Source organism: Uloborus diversus, chromosome 4, assembly GCF_026930045.1.
Source record: "Uloborus diversus isolate 005 chromosome 4, Udiv.v.3.1, whole genome shotgun sequence".
Taxonomy (NCBI): domain Eukaryota; kingdom Metazoa; phylum Arthropoda; class Arachnida; order Araneae; family Uloboridae; genus Uloborus; species Uloborus diversus.
Genome location: NC_072734.1, coordinates 52715549 through 52733189, shown reverse-complemented (window position 1 = coordinate 52733189; position 17641 = coordinate 52715549). Strand labels below are relative to the sequence as shown.

At 31.7% G+C, this 17641-nt stretch overlaps 1 protein-coding gene across 1 annotated transcript in view; it reads right to left on the bottom strand.

Moving 5' to 3' along the window:
- LOC129220570 (mitotic spindle assembly checkpoint protein MAD1-like) overlaps positions 1-17641 on the bottom strand; it is a 35477-nt gene that overhangs the window by 12710 nt on the left and 5126 nt on the right. The window contains exons 3-8 of the mRNA XM_054855000.1: positions 9902-9954; positions 9097-9168; positions 5373-5454; positions 3644-3774; positions 3234-3404; positions 1948-2034 (exon numbers count right to left, since the gene is read on the bottom strand). Of these exons, the coding sequence (XP_054710975.1) occupies positions 1948-2034; positions 3234-3404; positions 3644-3774; positions 5373-5454; positions 9097-9168; positions 9902-9954 (596 nt within the window). The remainder of the gene's footprint in view (positions 1-1947; positions 2035-3233; positions 3405-3643; positions 3775-5372; positions 5455-9096; positions 9169-9901; positions 9955-17641) is intronic.

The window sequence follows — 17641 nt, the reverse complement described above, 5'->3', positions numbered from 1 at the left end:
ATTATCAAGCATATATACTAAACATTCTAGAAGAAAATTAATAGAATGAAGAGGTAGTTAATAAACAATTTTAATTTTTGTTTAATGACTGTGAGTATTATATCACATCCAATGTCTTAACAAATTAAAATTTTGGGGCATGCATAATAATAAAAAGCGCAATACAAGAAGACATTGTGCAATATCTTGATATATAAACATTGCTGTATGTGACCATCTATCTATCCATGTCATTGCTACTTCTGGTGGAGCGACAGAAAACTGAGCATCAAACCAAGTATAGATAGATTCTTAATTTTCCTGGTTACATGTTTAGCTAGGTGTTACAATTGTGGGACTTTAATTAGCAGAGATATTAATTAAAAACAATTAAAACCCTAACTTTTTCTTCTCAGCGGTTCTGCTTTGGAAGAATATTCCCAGCTTTTGGAACACTTTTCCCCGTAATATTCCCTTCATTCTGGCAAGCGGCCAAGAGCAAGTTCCTCACAGAGCACAGGTTTTTCTTTTCTCTCTTTTTTCTGCTTAGAGCAGAATGATTCTAGAGCTGTGTCGCAAAAAAAAAGCACTGTTTATAAATTGAAGTACCAACGCAGGCGATGTGTTTTTCCGATGCAATGATTTTTTCATCGTTTCCTTTGAAAGAATGTAATTTATATACTGAAAACGTCATTTAACTTTATTTTGCTAAGCGAAGCCAAAGGAAGTACAGCACCGAGGGTGCTGTACTTGAGTACTTCAGAAGAACAGAGTCGGTATACTAGCCCACCTAAGGCGTATTGCGCGATCCGACGTTGGCGGCTAGTTTAATACTAAAGGATGAAAAAAATAAGATCAATCTCAAGCAGTAATCTATTTTTAATTTTGGCTTTCATTTTTTGTGAAATTATGTATTCTAGCAATTTTTAAATTTGTTTATTATCTGCTTGTATCATTATTATGGTTCTGCTTGGTATTATTATTGACTTTACATAATTTATTACAGCTTTTGCTCACATTTAAGGTATTAAGTACATCTTGCTTTGCTAAATTTGTATTGTGATGGCTTGCTTTGATATTCATTATTTCTACATAAATAAATAAAGATGTGAACTTTAGTCAAACTGATTATGAAATGCAGCCCAATTTTTCTCAGCCATAATGCCTTAAAGATTTCATTGGCTGTTGTGACACCATTATTAGATTTTTATTATACAGTTATATATTTGAAAACTAATATCTAGTTTTTACTCATAATGAATAATTAATCTTTGGTTTTTATTATGTAATGAGAAAGGGGAGTAATTTGAAAGATTTTTTAACCATCTTCAAAAATCCAGAGCGACCTAATGAAAACTAACAGGCACATGTTAACAATTTTTTAAATTATAAATTTAGAGGTATCTGATTGTAAAAGGTTACAACTGTTCAAATATGTCAAACTTGCAGGTCAGAATCAATGCAATCATTCCTCTAACTATGATATTTTTTTAAGCTGAACATTCTAACCAGACAATATTTATTGAATATTTGGCAAATTAGAGCGGTTTTTGAGAAATAGTGTAGTAAGGAATCTAACATTTTGTAGGTTCTTTCTTACATTAGCATTAAAAAAAAAAAAAAATCAACAAAGATTTCAGTTTTCATCATATTTTGGCCCATAGAGAACAACACTGAAACCATTAAGCTAAAATTATTGGATTGCAGGAGAAGTGTGTGAAATTTTTAACTTAGGATTAATAGCAGTAATCAAAATCCTTACTAATTTTTTCATCTAAGCTAAAGTTGGAAAGAACTTTGAATTTACTGAATTATTTACAAACAGCATTAATACTACTTTTTGTGTAAGAACCTTTTACAGAAAAATGATTACTAAAATAAGTTTGATTATATTAACATATATGTAAAATTAAGATGAATAACAAATTATGCTTTTGAACTTTCAACTTAGTTATAATACTCACTTACTGATTTGAAAGCTGTGATAACTTGTTGGTCAGAACAGCTTCATTTTTCTGATACTGTGATAACTTTCGAGAAAAGGCAGTGGGTGATCTGTAAAAAAAAAAAAGACATGTAAGATGACACCGTCAATAACGACATAAAGCACATTAGCAAAACCTCTCTCTATTTTGTTATGCACTTAAAGACATAAAAATTTAAACACCAATTTTAGGATTTAACATTTAAAAAATTCTCAAATTCGGTAGCCCAAAAATGTTTTACACAAAATATTAGAATATGCCAGCTATTTTTTTTTTTTTTTAAGGTTTTATTTTCTGGCACAGAAAAAGGGAATCCTTTTAATTAGAAAACATTCCTATGCAGTTTCCATTCCAAATATCTAGTACAGCACTAGATTTCGTAATGTGGACTGCACAGTAGTACAATCAAAATTCCAGAAAAATAATCGGCAGAGGTTGCAAAAGTTGTATTGAATATACTATCATGCATAGAAAACTATTTTAGTCTGTTTTTTTTTTCCAGTGCACCAAAATACATTCAAACAAATAACACTGCCGACAATTTAAAAAAAAATTAAATGTTCACAAAATTACTAATTTTTAACTATATTTGAAGAATTTGGGACACTGGAAGATATGAACAGATTTTGCTGGAAAAAAATATTTAAACTAATCTACCTAAAATATAACTTTCTAACCCTGAATCAAAAGCATATACAAAAGAAAGTTTCTTCCTATACTTTTCACTCCACCCTACTGTAGGTATTGAAATGGTTGTCATATACAAATCATGATATCTAAATAAGAAATAATTTTAAAGTCAAAAGCACAAAAATAAAATGCAGAAGTTATGAAAATGAATACTAGAACCAAGGGTCAAGCCAGAGGAAGCCTTTCAAATGATTCTCACCAGTAAAAAGAATCTTTTCATAAAATTTCAAATAACCAAAACAGACCCTTCACAAAATTCCAAACAACCAAACTGGACTTTCTAAAACTCATTTCTTTCTAAAGTAGTAAGCAAATTAGAAATCTTATACATTTTGGTACATTATTTTTGGTTTATATTTTAAATTTTTAAAAAGATTTGATTTTTACAGAGGGGGGGGGGGGATCAGAAAAATAGGACCCTGTAAAAAGTCCTGAACTGAGAGCAAGAGTTGATAATATGTATGATATTACTGTGAAGAATAACAAAATGATAAACACATCAGTTAATATGTATAATAGAATGATACATGTTTAGATAATTAAAAATTAAATTAAAATGTATTTCAAATTTGTAGTTACTTATAAGGAGTCTTTTCATCATCAAACAGATCTTCCCACTGGGAAAGTTTAGCTTTAAGTTGTTCATTTTCACCTTGTAATTTAGTGCATACTGATATTTTTCTCTCTGCCTGCTTTAATTTTTCTTGATAACTCCATAATTTTTCTTGATATAGTAGAACATTGGTTTCTCTATTATAAGTATACGAAAAAAGTTTAAATTATTTCATTGATCAATAAGATATTCAACAAATAAGATATGTAATGTTCGATAGCTGGAAAATAACAATTAAAAATGCATAATTAAGTTTCTGAAATGGAAGAACTAGCATAGTTCCACACAAATGTGATAAAAAGCAGCATAAAACCAGCATTTAAGGCTCAGATCAAAGTTATAGCAGATTAGTATTCTAAAATATTAAAACATTTACTTATTCTTTGCAACTTTTTCTTTCAACACTTGATTTTCTTTCTTCAGTTCTGAAAGCAGTTTTAATTCAGCTTGTCGATTGGCTACTATTAACGCTGCATCTTTATCAGCTTCAATTTTATTTTCTAAAGACTAAAAAAATTGAATTGACATAAGTACAAACTGATGCTAAAAGAAAACAAATGATACATAAGTAAAAGCAAAGGATATAATTTTTCCTATAAATACAATTGAACTCTGTTAGTACAAATTGTCAAAAATTCACAAATTTATTCGTATTAGCCATTATTCGTAACAACCGTGAATGAGTGATACTGCAAAAAACGAAGAAATGCTTATCTATATATTTAGAAAATATTACTAATAATACACATTCTAATCAATTAGTACATTCAGGAAAAAAAATCACTTATTTCTTATAAATTAATATTTTTGGAAAATATTGAAAAAGGAAGATGATAATGGACAATCTTGGAATAGGTTGTAATCCACACTGGAAGATGAACAATTATCTCTGAATAAATTTAAATGTCCATGGGTAAACAAATGTACCGGCTTTATTTTCTATGCGAAATATTTAATATTTTCTTCTGGATACCATAATGGGAATTCTACTACCAAACAAAATGATGAATAATTCTCAAAAAAGAAAATTACAGTATTCAACCACAAACATTTCAAGTAAACAGGTCAGAAATTTTTGTTTGTCATAGCATGAACTTTCAATTTACTGAATGTATTATAAAGAGTGTTTTTTTTTAGAGGTAGAGAACTTTAGGTTCAAATAAAACAAAGTTAAATGTTGTTAATTTCCATGAATGTTGCTTTATTCGAAAGATGATTCTTTGCCATTTTTATTTAAATATGATTTCTGGCATATGGCCACCTCGGCAGCTCGGAGAAAGTCCAATTTTCTCACTTTTTGCAGCAATAGAGGCCGTATGTCAGTAATAAGGTGGCGAATGTTCTCTTCCAAGGCATCAATTGTCCGTGGCTTATCGGTGCAGACCAGAGACTCCACATAGCCCTACAAAAAGTAGTCCAGTGATGTTAAATCGCATGATCTTGCAGGCCAATTCACGGATCCATTATGCAAAATTATTCATTCATCGAACGTTTCTTTCAATATATCAATTGTGACACGTGCTGCGTAACATGTTCCACCGTCCTGTTGTCTATTCTTGATGAAATGGCAAACCGAACTGAACACAAAACAAGTGACAGCTATCAAAATGGCACATATATCAAACAGTGTTGCCAACTTAAAGTTCTATACCTCTAAAAAACACCCTTTACATGAAATTTTTAATGTAATTAGATAGCAAAACAAACTTTTAAAAAAAAATGTTCGTTTTAGCTGTGATTTTGTATTAAATATTTTGGATTAAACACTTGTATGAAAAGATCAACAGTAATTCATTTTAAGAAAAGCATAAACAAGTGCAACGAACAATATTTCTTTATGACAGCAGAAATTCAACCAGTGTACTATAGTTGGGACAAACCTAACCTGGCAGCATAGCAAAGGCTTGATCAATAATCACAGCATTATGATGCTGCCAGGTTAGATTTTCCATAACTACAGTTGATTCACTTCTAGGATTTATCAAAATTGACCTAAAAAAATTACTTTCACTAAAAAGAAACTTTATTTCATTAAGTTTTACATAAATAAAGGAAATGAAAAAGAAAGTTAAAAAAAAAGTTAGGAATATATTTTAAAATAGTACTTTTATTCTAGCTTGAGTATCATTCAATTCTTTTTCAAGTGAACTGCACAAAGCTGCCTTGTCCGTCAGTTCAATATTTTTCCTGAAAAACAAAAGCAATGTTTAACAAAACTAAAAAATCTCTTCTGAGTTTTGAATGTTTTTGACAAAAAAACTATGAAATCATTCGCCCATTTGAAACAAAAGTTTATAATTGCTAACCAATTTACTTCTGCATGGAGCTTCAATCAATAATTTTTTTCAGTTAAAAAAGGGAATATAAAACAAGAAGTTCTGTCTAGAACTAAACAAGCCTACTTTCCCCTATACAAATATGACTTTCTAGTATCTGATCAAAATTCTCAAAATTAGCTAAAATAACAATTTATTTATAACATAATTTTTTTAATATTTTAAGCTGATTTCTAGACCTTATCTAAAGAATTATATGTGTAAAAAATAAATAAACGAACAGAAAAAGTAGCAGCACCTTTAAAACAAATTAGCAAACAAATTTTAATCCATTAACAAAAAATCTTTAGCCGTTTCAAAAAGAAAAAAAATTAAATAAAATTAATAAGCCCATTAAAATAAATACATCATATCAACAACAAAAAAAAATCATTTGTTTTTCCCCTGTTGCCAAAAAATAATTTTAAAAATGAATTAAGGTAATTTCAAAAATAAATAGAAACCATAAAATGTCAATTAAAGAAATAATTTTCCTTGTTGAAAACAAAAAATTGTCTGCGCATATCTTTAAATAGAAACATAAAGGACTCTGAATTTCTCCACCTGAATGCATAAATTAAAACTTTAGAAAGAAAATAAAAACAAATCATATTAACAATAATTATTTTACAGTAAAAACCATGGCTGCGGAGTCGGAGTCAGAATCAATCTCATTTTCGGATAGAAGAGTAAGATTCAGGAGTCAAAGGCATTTAATTCAAAGACTCGGAATTGTAATCGGTCATTTCTCTTAAAGTCCGCAACTCTGCCAGTGTTTTGCGGAGTCAGAGTCACTTAATTTGGGATAAAGAAGTCCGAGTCAAATATCCAATAGCTGGAGTCAGTCATTTTTCCTCTGTGTATAAATTTTTGCTAAAGCAACGAAGTCAGAGTCAAAGTCGGGGAGTCGGAGTCTGACTAATTGTTGGGCACAGGATTCAGAGTCAGATGCCCAAAATTCTGGGAGTTGGAGTCAGGAGTTAGTTGTCAAGAGCTATTCTCAACAAAATTTGTTTGAAGTAAATCTGCCTTCAAGTGCAGAATCTACATTGATTTTCAGTTTCCCTGTAGGCGCTAATGTTAAGGGATTTGAACTGTTCAAAATTGAACGAAAAACAGTTCAAATCAAAAAATGAAATACGGGGAATGAGGTGTCCTCATTGAGATCGTTCGAACAAAAAAAAATTGTTCAAATCAGACTACTCACTCAAAAGTTATTAGGCGGGGACAGACAGACAGCCGACAGACATTTTCCCTCATCTCAATACCTTACTTTCCAATTTTTAGATATTTATTTAATTATTGTTTTTATTTTTGACTTTTTTTCACATTATTTTCAAGAAGCATTGAGCCTTCTTTCATGCTTTTTTCTTCTTTCTCTAACTTTTACTGGGAAAGTAGGCTAAAAAAAAGAATCATTTAATACAGAATTACAATTTGGTTAAAAATTTATTTATCAACATAGCTAAATAGACTGAAGTGTGTTTGCCTATAGTTTGAACACCTTGGTCGTTATTTGCTTGAACCATAGGAGATTTATAACATTCCTATTAGGTGTTTGTTGAATTTTGCTTCAGCTACTGGTCTTTTTTAAGACTTCTGTTTGGGGGCTAGTACAATACACCTCTGGTCGCAGTGCTTGGTTCGGTTGACCCCCCCCCCCTCTCCTTCATTTCATAGCTAAATAGATAAGAAAAATATGATTCCTTACTTTTATTTGAAGTATGAGGCAAAACTTAAGTGGTGAAAAATGAATTATATTGAAGAAGCTTTTTTTTTTTTGGTAGCCAATACGAAACAGTTTACCCATCAGATGGTTTCATAACTTCATGAACACATCTTTATCTGATGAAACAGCGAGAAGCAAAGGGACATAAGTGCCAAAATTAAGCATTTCGAGGTAACCAGTACGGATCCTCTCTTCTGCTTTTCGGCAAGAGATTGTTCTTGTTGCCTTTGTAGATGCTGCTGTACAGCTAAATTTAGAAAAAAAAAGAAAATTAATTTGAATTCTGAAATTTTGAATTCAAATTATGTTTTTCGCAATCACGAACTGAGACAGGACCCTACCCATTAGAGTTATTGTTTCTAGAAACAGCTCCTGTCCCCCCCCCCAAACCGTGTGCATAGTTGTGTGTGTAAGTGTGTAGGCTTGTGTGTGTGCGTAGACCTGTGCGTATGCACGTAGGTATGTGTGAGTGTGAGTGTGTGTAGGACATGGACGCTTCCGACAAGGAGAAGCGGATAGCTCAGGACCGGAGCAGCCGCGCCGTGGTAATGCTGCAAAGGCTTCTGGTCAAAGCTGAAAAAGGCACGGACCTCAAAAACAGTCAAATGACAACAATAAGCAATCGTGATTGCTAAAAAAAAAATAATGAAAGTTTACCTAGGGTCTGAATTTTGAACGTGTTTTACTCAAAACTTTGAAAAAAACCACTTACATCCCTTTGCTTCTCACTGCCTCATATGAGACAAACAAAGCAGATACCAAGAACTAAACAAAATTAATGATTACCTGTTAACAAAGAAAACACCCTCCCCCTCCCACACACATATATATAGAAATCAGATCCACTCCATTAAATAAAATTATTCTTACTAATGAGAAGCCTATAGAAAACATTATTAACATCATACTTGACATGGGATTATTGTATTAAAGTGTTAATTAATGTTAAACAATATAAATTTGTTAACCTTCATTCTGACATGTTCTTCAAAAGCATGTAAGAATTTTAGATTTAAAATTGAATTTAGATTACTTTTGTTCACTGATAGGTTGTTTGAAAGCATGTAGCTATTTTGTAATGATTCTTTTCATCCAACGATGGATTAAAACATTTTAGGATTGTTTCAAATAAAGCTAAACATTTTCCACAACTTAAATGCAATACAGAACAGAAACAGAATATGTTCATTCATACCACAATTGGGAATTTTTACATAAAATGTAGAACATAAAGTACATTTTAGAAATGAGAAACAAAGTAAACCACATTCATTTGCTCACTTTAGTTCTGTTGAAACTGTTTGCCTTTCTTAAAACTTTACACTCAAGTTTCAAATTGGACTAGTTTTATGAATGAGGCGAAAGCTCGAAAATTCTGACACAAGTTGGTGTTTTTTCCAGAACTTCATTCAATTTTTCATAGTTTAAATATTGTGTAATTCCTCACAGAGTACATACAGTACTGTAAATATTTTTCAGTTTTTCCTTTATGTTCAGTAAACAATGATAGTTAATATTTGCTAAATTTTGTTTAAAAGGGTAATTACGTATTGTAGTGTTGTGTACTGTATTGCATGTTACAACCTCTTCATTTGATTAAATGACATCTCATTTTTAAAAACAGTATTTTCTTGGTTATTTTGAAAATTCTAACAATTTGAATGCCAGAAATACCTCTATGATTCCAATTAGATCAATTTTTTGACATTCTAATGTATGTGTAAAAAATAAATTGGACAGAGCTCAGCATAAGAGAGTTTATCTATTGTATTTAAAAAGCAAAACCTTTTAAGGACTTCAATATAATCAGTTGATTTTTGAGCCTCTTCCTGTAGCATCGATACTCTCAATTCCAACCTATAAAAAAAACATATTTTGTAAGCAAAATGTTCTACAATGCTTCAAAAACTCAGCATTCATCAATTATATTTTAATAAAATATATTATATACATGTATACATACACATAAATATATACATGAAAGTTCTAGCTTATATATTCACCCAAGATACCGGTCAAAATACGTGAAAGAGGCATACGAATAAAATAAGCTAACAAGTAAATTTTAAAGGTACATAAATAGAAGAAATGAAGAAAGAAAAGCAGCTTTTTAAGCAGCATTGTTCTTTGTTGCTCCTTTATTACAGGATTTTAATTTAAATTAAATCTTATTTTTAAGAGCTTAAAATGTTCTACTAATGTTTTTGTAACATTTGCCTTTACTTCTGAACTTTTAATAGCTTTCATGTTTAAAAAGCCTTTAATTTTGATCATATGATCATTGCTAAAAGGGATAACTCTGTAGGCGTACTTATTCATCTAAAATTAAGTCAGTAAAAGTTTGAAAGACTTTTTACATTCATGCATTTTATAATTTCTTTGTTAATCTATTTTTGCCCTTAGAAATGTCATGAATTTTAATAGAGACTTATTAAATAATAATAAAGAATATCACTGTGAGAATTCAAATAAATAAGAATATCATTATAATACTTAAAAAACTTTGTACAAACACACATGCAAGAAGCTCAAAGAATTTTGCACAAGAAGGCATAAACAAATTTTAAAAGTGATGTAATAAAATTTTTACCTTCCAATTTCAATGTTCAGTTTTCGAACAATTTCAGTTTTCTCACTTTTAAGCTAATGAAAAAAAATTTATGATTAATTAAAATTCTTACAAAGTAATCAAATTCAAGAAGGATTAGAATTTTTCTATTTGAAAATTAATGTTGAAAAAAACACTTTCTTTAAATTTTAAATAAATAAATAAAAGGACTCTTTTGAATTGCAAAATATATTTTTATTTGTAAGTTTAGAATGTTTTTATATGTCAATTACTTTCCGATTTGATAATTTATAACAATTTTCTTGACATTAAAGAAACACTTTCTGTCAAGCAAATTTTTAAAAAAAAAAATTCTTTCATATGCATATACAGTGGCAGCTCCTGCCTTGAAAAAGTGAGGGGGCCAGAAAAGTAAGTCCCCCAAAACCAGGGGGCGTTGGCAAAATAGACGGAGGGGTGGGGGTCTAATTCTACGAAACCTATAACAAAATTTTATTATTTAAAGACCAGTATATAAAGTCATTCAAGTACTTCATAAATCCTCTATTTTACATTGCAGAATTTAAAAATCGATAAAATTTTCATTGAAAAAGTTCAAAAACTGAAACTTACATTATGGTAATATCCAAAATCTGTTACCTACACACCAATCATTAAATTTGCTATTTATTAATTTTTATAAATGCCTGCTGTCTTTTTATGCTTGTATATGATGTTCTAGGTGTACATACTATGCAATAAAAACAAAATTGGTGTCAAATTTCAAAATTTTAAAAATTGCTCAGAATTAACTTTTTTGTCCCCACCTTTTGAGAATCCAAAATAAAAATAAACAAAATTTTAAACAAATAAAAATTAATAAATTAAAAAACTAGTGAAAAAATTTTTTTTTGCGATTTGCATGCGGTTGTATCCTTCTCCATGTGAATTCTGCCGGCGCCCATGGGCCAGATTGAGAATTTTTATGCCAAACAAAGAAAAAAAACATTGATCTCTTTTTATTTTCTTCAAATTATTAAGAACTTGTCACATTTTCTTTAAAACTACGTGAGCAGTAATTTAAAACATGTAATAACTCCTGTGTAAACAATAGGAAGACATTTTTGAAGAAAAAAAAATTTGGGACAGTATATACACACACGTACATCGTACATACATCACAACCCACAACAGTGGTGCAACTAGAAAATTATTTTAAGGGGCAGGGAGGGGGAGAGCACACTATAGAAAAAAATCTTATTAATTTGATTGATCTGATTTGCTCATCAAATCTCTTGATTTTGAAACTTGCAATTTCAAAAACACAATTTTAGGCGCTCTTTGGAGTTGTTAAGAGAAAGATCGGTACAGGATACTCCATGGAAATTTGTATAAATTGAAGCTTTAAAACACCGTTATAGGCAGAGATGGGGAGATTCGTATTCGTAAATCCGAATCCAAATTTGATTCACAGAACCTTAGCGTGTCAATCTGAATACAAATACATTCATATTCACAAGTGTGAATTCGAATAGATTCATATTTGCAAGTGTGAATCCGAATACGAAATTCGGATTCATACCTATGAATCTGAATCCATTCGGATTCAGGCCTATGAATCCAACTCATTTCTGATTCACATCTATGAATATGAATCCATTTGGATTCACACTTGGATGCACTGAAAAATTCAATTTAAAGGCCAATATAAATAAATAAATAAATGTCTGTACCTCGCTACAGGTCGAGTTTTGGGTGTTAATGAATTTCTGAAGAAAAATGACAATATTGTTATGGATCCAAAAATTTTAAAAGTGGAATTCTACCCAAGTAATGTAAATTGAAACTTTGATTCGTTCATATAATTTTATCACAGATAATTTATCTCAATTTCACAACTTTAAAATATTATGAATATACAGTGATTGATGTTACAAAGAACCAAATTTGATTGAAAATATTTGTTGATGTTACAGATACCTGTACCATTAAAATGGAGATTCTCTCTGAAACGTTTTGTTTAAAAAAAAAGAACAAATATATTATGATGGAAGAAAATGGTGTTTTTATTCGATAATACAAACATACATTTCAACACTCCATCTTCGGAAAGAAGCATCAATCACAAAGATAATTATTTACTAATATTTCTACTAACCAAATTTCTCACAAAAAATGCATTTATTTTCAACTATCGCAACCATTGACTACTGCAAAAACGTTCTTGTTTGTATCAGATTCACCTCAGTTGAATGCGTGAACAGTTGCGCCCTTGCTGGCTTTCAGACGCGTCAAATTGTTCGTTAGCATAGTTCAAATAGAACAATTTAAACATGATGAGTTTCTCAGGAAGTAAACAGCTTCTGAGTGATTCCAAGGACAATTCTTTGAATTCGGAATGCGGACCTTTTCAGAAATTGCGATTTTCGCTAAGATCAGCACTAAGTGGTGATTTTTTCAAGCCGGTGAGTGATAATGCCGATGCTATTTCCCTAGAGATAGCCTCTCATAAATCTATTCAAGCTTTCTGTTTAAAATGTAATGCGTATGTTCCCTCAAAAACTAAAGAAGGTCAGGTGAGCATTTTGAATACTTCGAATTTAATACGCCATTCACAATGATACCACTCCACTGATACCATGGGAGAATTAAAAGCTAGTCTTATATCTGCTAGGGAAGAATTCGTTATCATGAACCCCCACTGGGTTCGCGAAACTCGACACCATATATCCTCGTCTATCTCCCAACAATCAAGATTTGACTGTTTAATTATTGATTACGTCATCCACGCTATGGTGCTCCTTCAGATGGTGGATGACCCAACATTCCACAAAATTTTTAATTTCCTAAACATAAGTAACCGAGGGTTGAAGGTTATGAGCAGGCGAACTTTAACACGAAGTCTAGATACAAAATATTCAAAACACGTTGAGGACACAAGGGAAACATTCAAATCTGTACCTTGGCTGTGCACAACATCTGATATCTGGTACTCGGGAAAGAGTTTTATTGGCGTCACAGCTCATTGGATTGACGAAAACAACAAAAAGAACTCAACAGCTTTAGCGTGCAGCCGATTCAAAGGTTTGCATACTTACGATGGGATTGCTGCCACATTACATGGGATTAATTGTAAATATGGATTGTCGCCGGATAAGATCGTGGCTACTGTAACCGACAATGGGAGCAACTTCCTAAAAGCTTTCACAGTTTTTGGAGTTCATCTGAGATCCACGAATGTAGAAGACAATTGTGACGAAGAACTGGATAATAGTGGTGACGTTGATGACGAACTGTGGGTGTTGGTTGACGATGATGATGTTGCAGCATTACCTTTCACCTAAGGTTTTGTGCCCACACCTTGGCATTATGTGCAAGCACTGACATTCAGAAAGCAATCAAATCAAACTCAGGCCTGTTTTCTCTGCATGAGTCAGCAATGAAAAAGTGCAATATCCTGTGGCGTATTTCAAACAGGCCAAAAACTGCAGAAGTGCTTGAACAGATTATTGGTCGATCCCTACCCAGATCCACTGAAACCCGGTGGAACAGCCTTTTTGATTCGTTGAAGGTGAATTTGGTTGTAAACACCACAGGGAGGAAATTAATCTGAAGTTGCATATGACGTGTTCCTTTAGCGATGAGGAATTCATCTATCTCCAAGAATTTTTAAAGTGTTCAAAACCAGTAGCCAAGGCAATAGATATACTACAAAGGGATAAAGAAGCATATTATGGATCATTATTGCCGACTATTTTAGCTGTAAGGTTGAAACTCCAGAAATTGGCTACATCTGATCTGCAACATTGCGGCCCGATTGCAACAGCTTACCTGAACAGTGTGAAACGCTGCTTCGCCACGTTCTTTGAATTGAAACCGGGGGAAGGGAAAATTGCAAACTATTGCAGCTCTTTCTTATCCAAAACTTTAAAAAGTATGGCGGCCTTGTGTCAATGATCGAGTTGAAGGGTTGTTAACCCATTTCAAGTGCCTTATATACGAATACCTGGCGAACGACCCAGACGAAAACGAGGACAAAAGCATGGAAACAGATCCACCCTTAGCAGACTTCTATGATTTTGGGGAGAACGAGAGCGACGCTCCATCTCATTCTGAAATACCTTATGAACAAGGCTGGCCTTATTATGAAATGGCACTTTGAAGAAAAGAAGTCCAGTTTGGAGGTGATTCGAGGTTACCCCATCATTCACAAAATTTTCAAGAAATACAATATCCCACTGCCATCAAGTGCACCAGTTGAAAGACTATTTTCATATGCGACGATGGTGAACACACCAAAATCAAATCGGCTTAGTGACAAGAAATTTGAACAACGTGTGGTTTTGCGAGCAAATGCTTCATTCTAATAACAAAAACTCTCAATTCATTCTCCTTTTCAGTAACTTTTCCTTTCTTCATTTTTTCATGCTTCAATAAGTTCAATGAAAATTTAGAATTTGAGTTATATATTATTGAGGTACTTACTTGAATTTTATCATTTGAATTTGAATTGTATAATAAAAATATTCAATTGATTCAGCGTTATGATCTCATTTAAACCCTACAAAAGCCTCTATATTAAATTTAATGGTCATTTTATTCAACTTCCAAACTTTGAGCGTTCGCAGTATTACAAAAACGTATAAACATTAACGTATAAATGCCCACTCTTATTCATGATGTTGCTGTGTGATGTTAACACTATTGTGTATGTAAGAATCTTATGAAATCACAGTCTGCCTTTGATGGAATGAACACAAACTGTATAACAGTATCTTCCCGTTCCTTGGCAATGCAAAATGTTGTGATATTTAGCTTTTTTTTTCCGCATTTTCTGTTTTTCATGAAACATTTGGTTAGTAAACTCACAAGTAAATAATGAAAACGCTAACTTGATTGAAAGGTTGATAAACTTGTTCATAATACAAATTTGTAAGTCAAGTGCCCATACTTGGAACAGTACTCTTAGTTTTGAGGGCTGGTACACCTATTGGTATTTTACCAGTAAGGAATAAATGGTGTTATAGAATAAATTAATAGTTTTCGTACAAGGCTATGCGAGTTGATCTTTGATGTATCAGTTTTATGGGTTATTTTTACAAGTTTGAAAATTTCGGAAAAAAACGCAATTTTTAAGTATGGAAATAATTTTGGTTACCTACGCTAACTGAGCAGCATTAGTTTGAATTTGTTTCACAATTCGTTTCGAAAAAATATGCAATTTTTTAAGTGTGGAAATAACATTGGTTACCTACGCTATCTGAGCAGCATTAGTTTGAATTCGTTTCACAATTCATCTCGACTATGTACCTGTGTCTCTTTTGGACAAATTCATTTGCACCCAACTAATTCAGTTGAACTTACTTATTCATAAATTTGAGAAATTGCAAATATGTTCCACACTTGGGACACTGTTCCAAGTTAAGGAATTAAACCATAAAGAGTGTCCATAAAAAATATTGAGGGAAAAAAACTGTATAATTGTAGTAATAAAAGCGTATGAATACAAAATTTTATAAATTCAGTGATATTTTGATGACAATAAATATGTCATAACATAACAAGACAGAACGGTTGTCATTTGGTAAAAAAAATTGAAACTATTCATGAACAAAAGACGTTTCGTCAAAAAAATACATTTGTTACTTCTACAAATGAAAATGAATCTCTAAGTATAGATCAGGCTAATTCATTTGAAGTGAATTTAACGTTAGTATGAAGGAATGAAAAGGAATGTGAAATGATGTGAAATAAGGAACATTAAAAACTAAAAATAAATTGTGCTAATAATTATTTGGGTTTATCAATTGCTTTTATGTTTCCAAGAGGGGAAAGCAGAAATATTACATTCGAAAGAATTAAGAAGGCAGGGGAGACCTTCAATGTTTTCAGAGGCAAGTGTACATTCCTTCTCATTTTCTTCTGCCCTTATATAGAAGTTTGGTAATACCTCATTTGGAGTATGCTGTTCAGTTTTGGTCTCCTTATCTTAAGAAATATATCAATGTATTGGAAAGTGTTCAAAGCCGGGCTACAAAGCTAATAAATGGAGTTTCTCATTTAGACTATGATTCCAGGCTTAGAAGGCTAAAAATGTACAGTCTTGAGCAAAGAAGAGACCGAGGGGACATGATTCAGTTGTTTAAATTTATTAAAATGAAAGATGTTACGGGGCTGAAGTTTAGCACTGAAAACAGGACAAGGGGTCATTGTTTTAAGCTATTTAAATCTCAGGCAAACACGGATATTAGGAAAAATTATTATTATAGCAGGGTAGTGGAACCTTGAAACAGCTCACCGGGAGAGGTTGTAATGAGCACGGGAGTAGATAGTTTTAAGAGGGCCATTGATTTTCACTGGGGATTGTAAATTGACTAGGATCAGTCTAGCTGGGTCCAGAGGCTGTTGTTGGTTGTTGCTTTTGTATTTGTATTCTGATCATCATTGAAAGTTTACAAGATCATATTATTTCTATCTAATAATATTTTTTCCTTTATTGGGTTGTAAAATAAACTTCTTTAAAATGACAGTCAGTGTCCCAAACTATTATCTTTTGCTGAAAACATGAAAGAAAGATCAAAATAAAAAGTGTCCCAAGTTAGGGATGGAGGTCCCTAACTTGGGACAATGAACATTTTTTGTTTTATTTTTAAAGGGACAAATCTACACACTTATACCTTGTCTTGAAGGGATGTAATAAGACACATCCTGAAAACAGAATACTTTGTTTGAATGGAAAACGTATGATTAATATGCTACTAGAGGTAAAAGATCAAAACTGTCCCAAGTATGGGCACTTGATTGTACGAAAAATTAGCGGAAATTTTTAGCGTTTATGACCATAAAACCATGATTTTTAACTTTTTATGGACCTGGTATTAACCTGGGTCCAGTTGTATTCGACTTGGGGCTCTAAATAGTAGGAAGTTTATTTTAGGGTCAATTACTTAGTTTGACGCCAATAAATATACATTCAAAAACTCGCTAACACCCAAAACTCGAACTGTAGAGAAGTACAAACAAACATTTATTTATTTATATTGGCCTTTTAAATTGAATTTTTCAGTGAATCCAAGTGTGAATACAAATGGATTCGTATTCATAGATGTGAATCAGAAATGAGTTGGATTCATAGGCCTGAATCTGAATAGGATCTGAATTTCGTATTCGGATTCACACTTGCAAATATGAATGTATTCGAATTCACACTTGTCAATACGAATGTATTTGTATCCGGATTGACATGTTGAGGTGCTGTGAATCAAATTCAGATTCGGATTTACGAATACAAATCTGCCCATCTCTGGTTATAGGTCATATTTATTGATGTTAGGGTAAGGGATGGAGCTCCGGGACTTTCCCTGATTGTTTCTTTTTTTTTTTGAAAAATAAATAGAAATAAATTCCTCCTCCCCCCTCCAATTTTTCGAAATTGCAGTTCCAAAAAAGCAATTGTTAACGAACTTTGGAGATTTTTACAAGAAGAGGTTCTGAAGCTCTCCCATGGAATTTTTTTCAAAATTAAAGTCCTAAAATCGACCTAAAGAAAAAAAAAATCTTCGTATAATCCGCGGATAGTACGATGCGAAGTTTTAAGTTAATATACAATTTCAGCAACTAAATTAAACACTAAGAAGTTATAAATTTTAAGGTATATTCAAAACTAATATAAAAAATAATCTAAAAACTAATGATTTCTTCTCTAAAGTGTCATTATAGTATGCTAATTACTTGAAGACAAAGAGTCAAGAAAGGAGCAAACGGTCTAATATTGTGCAAATG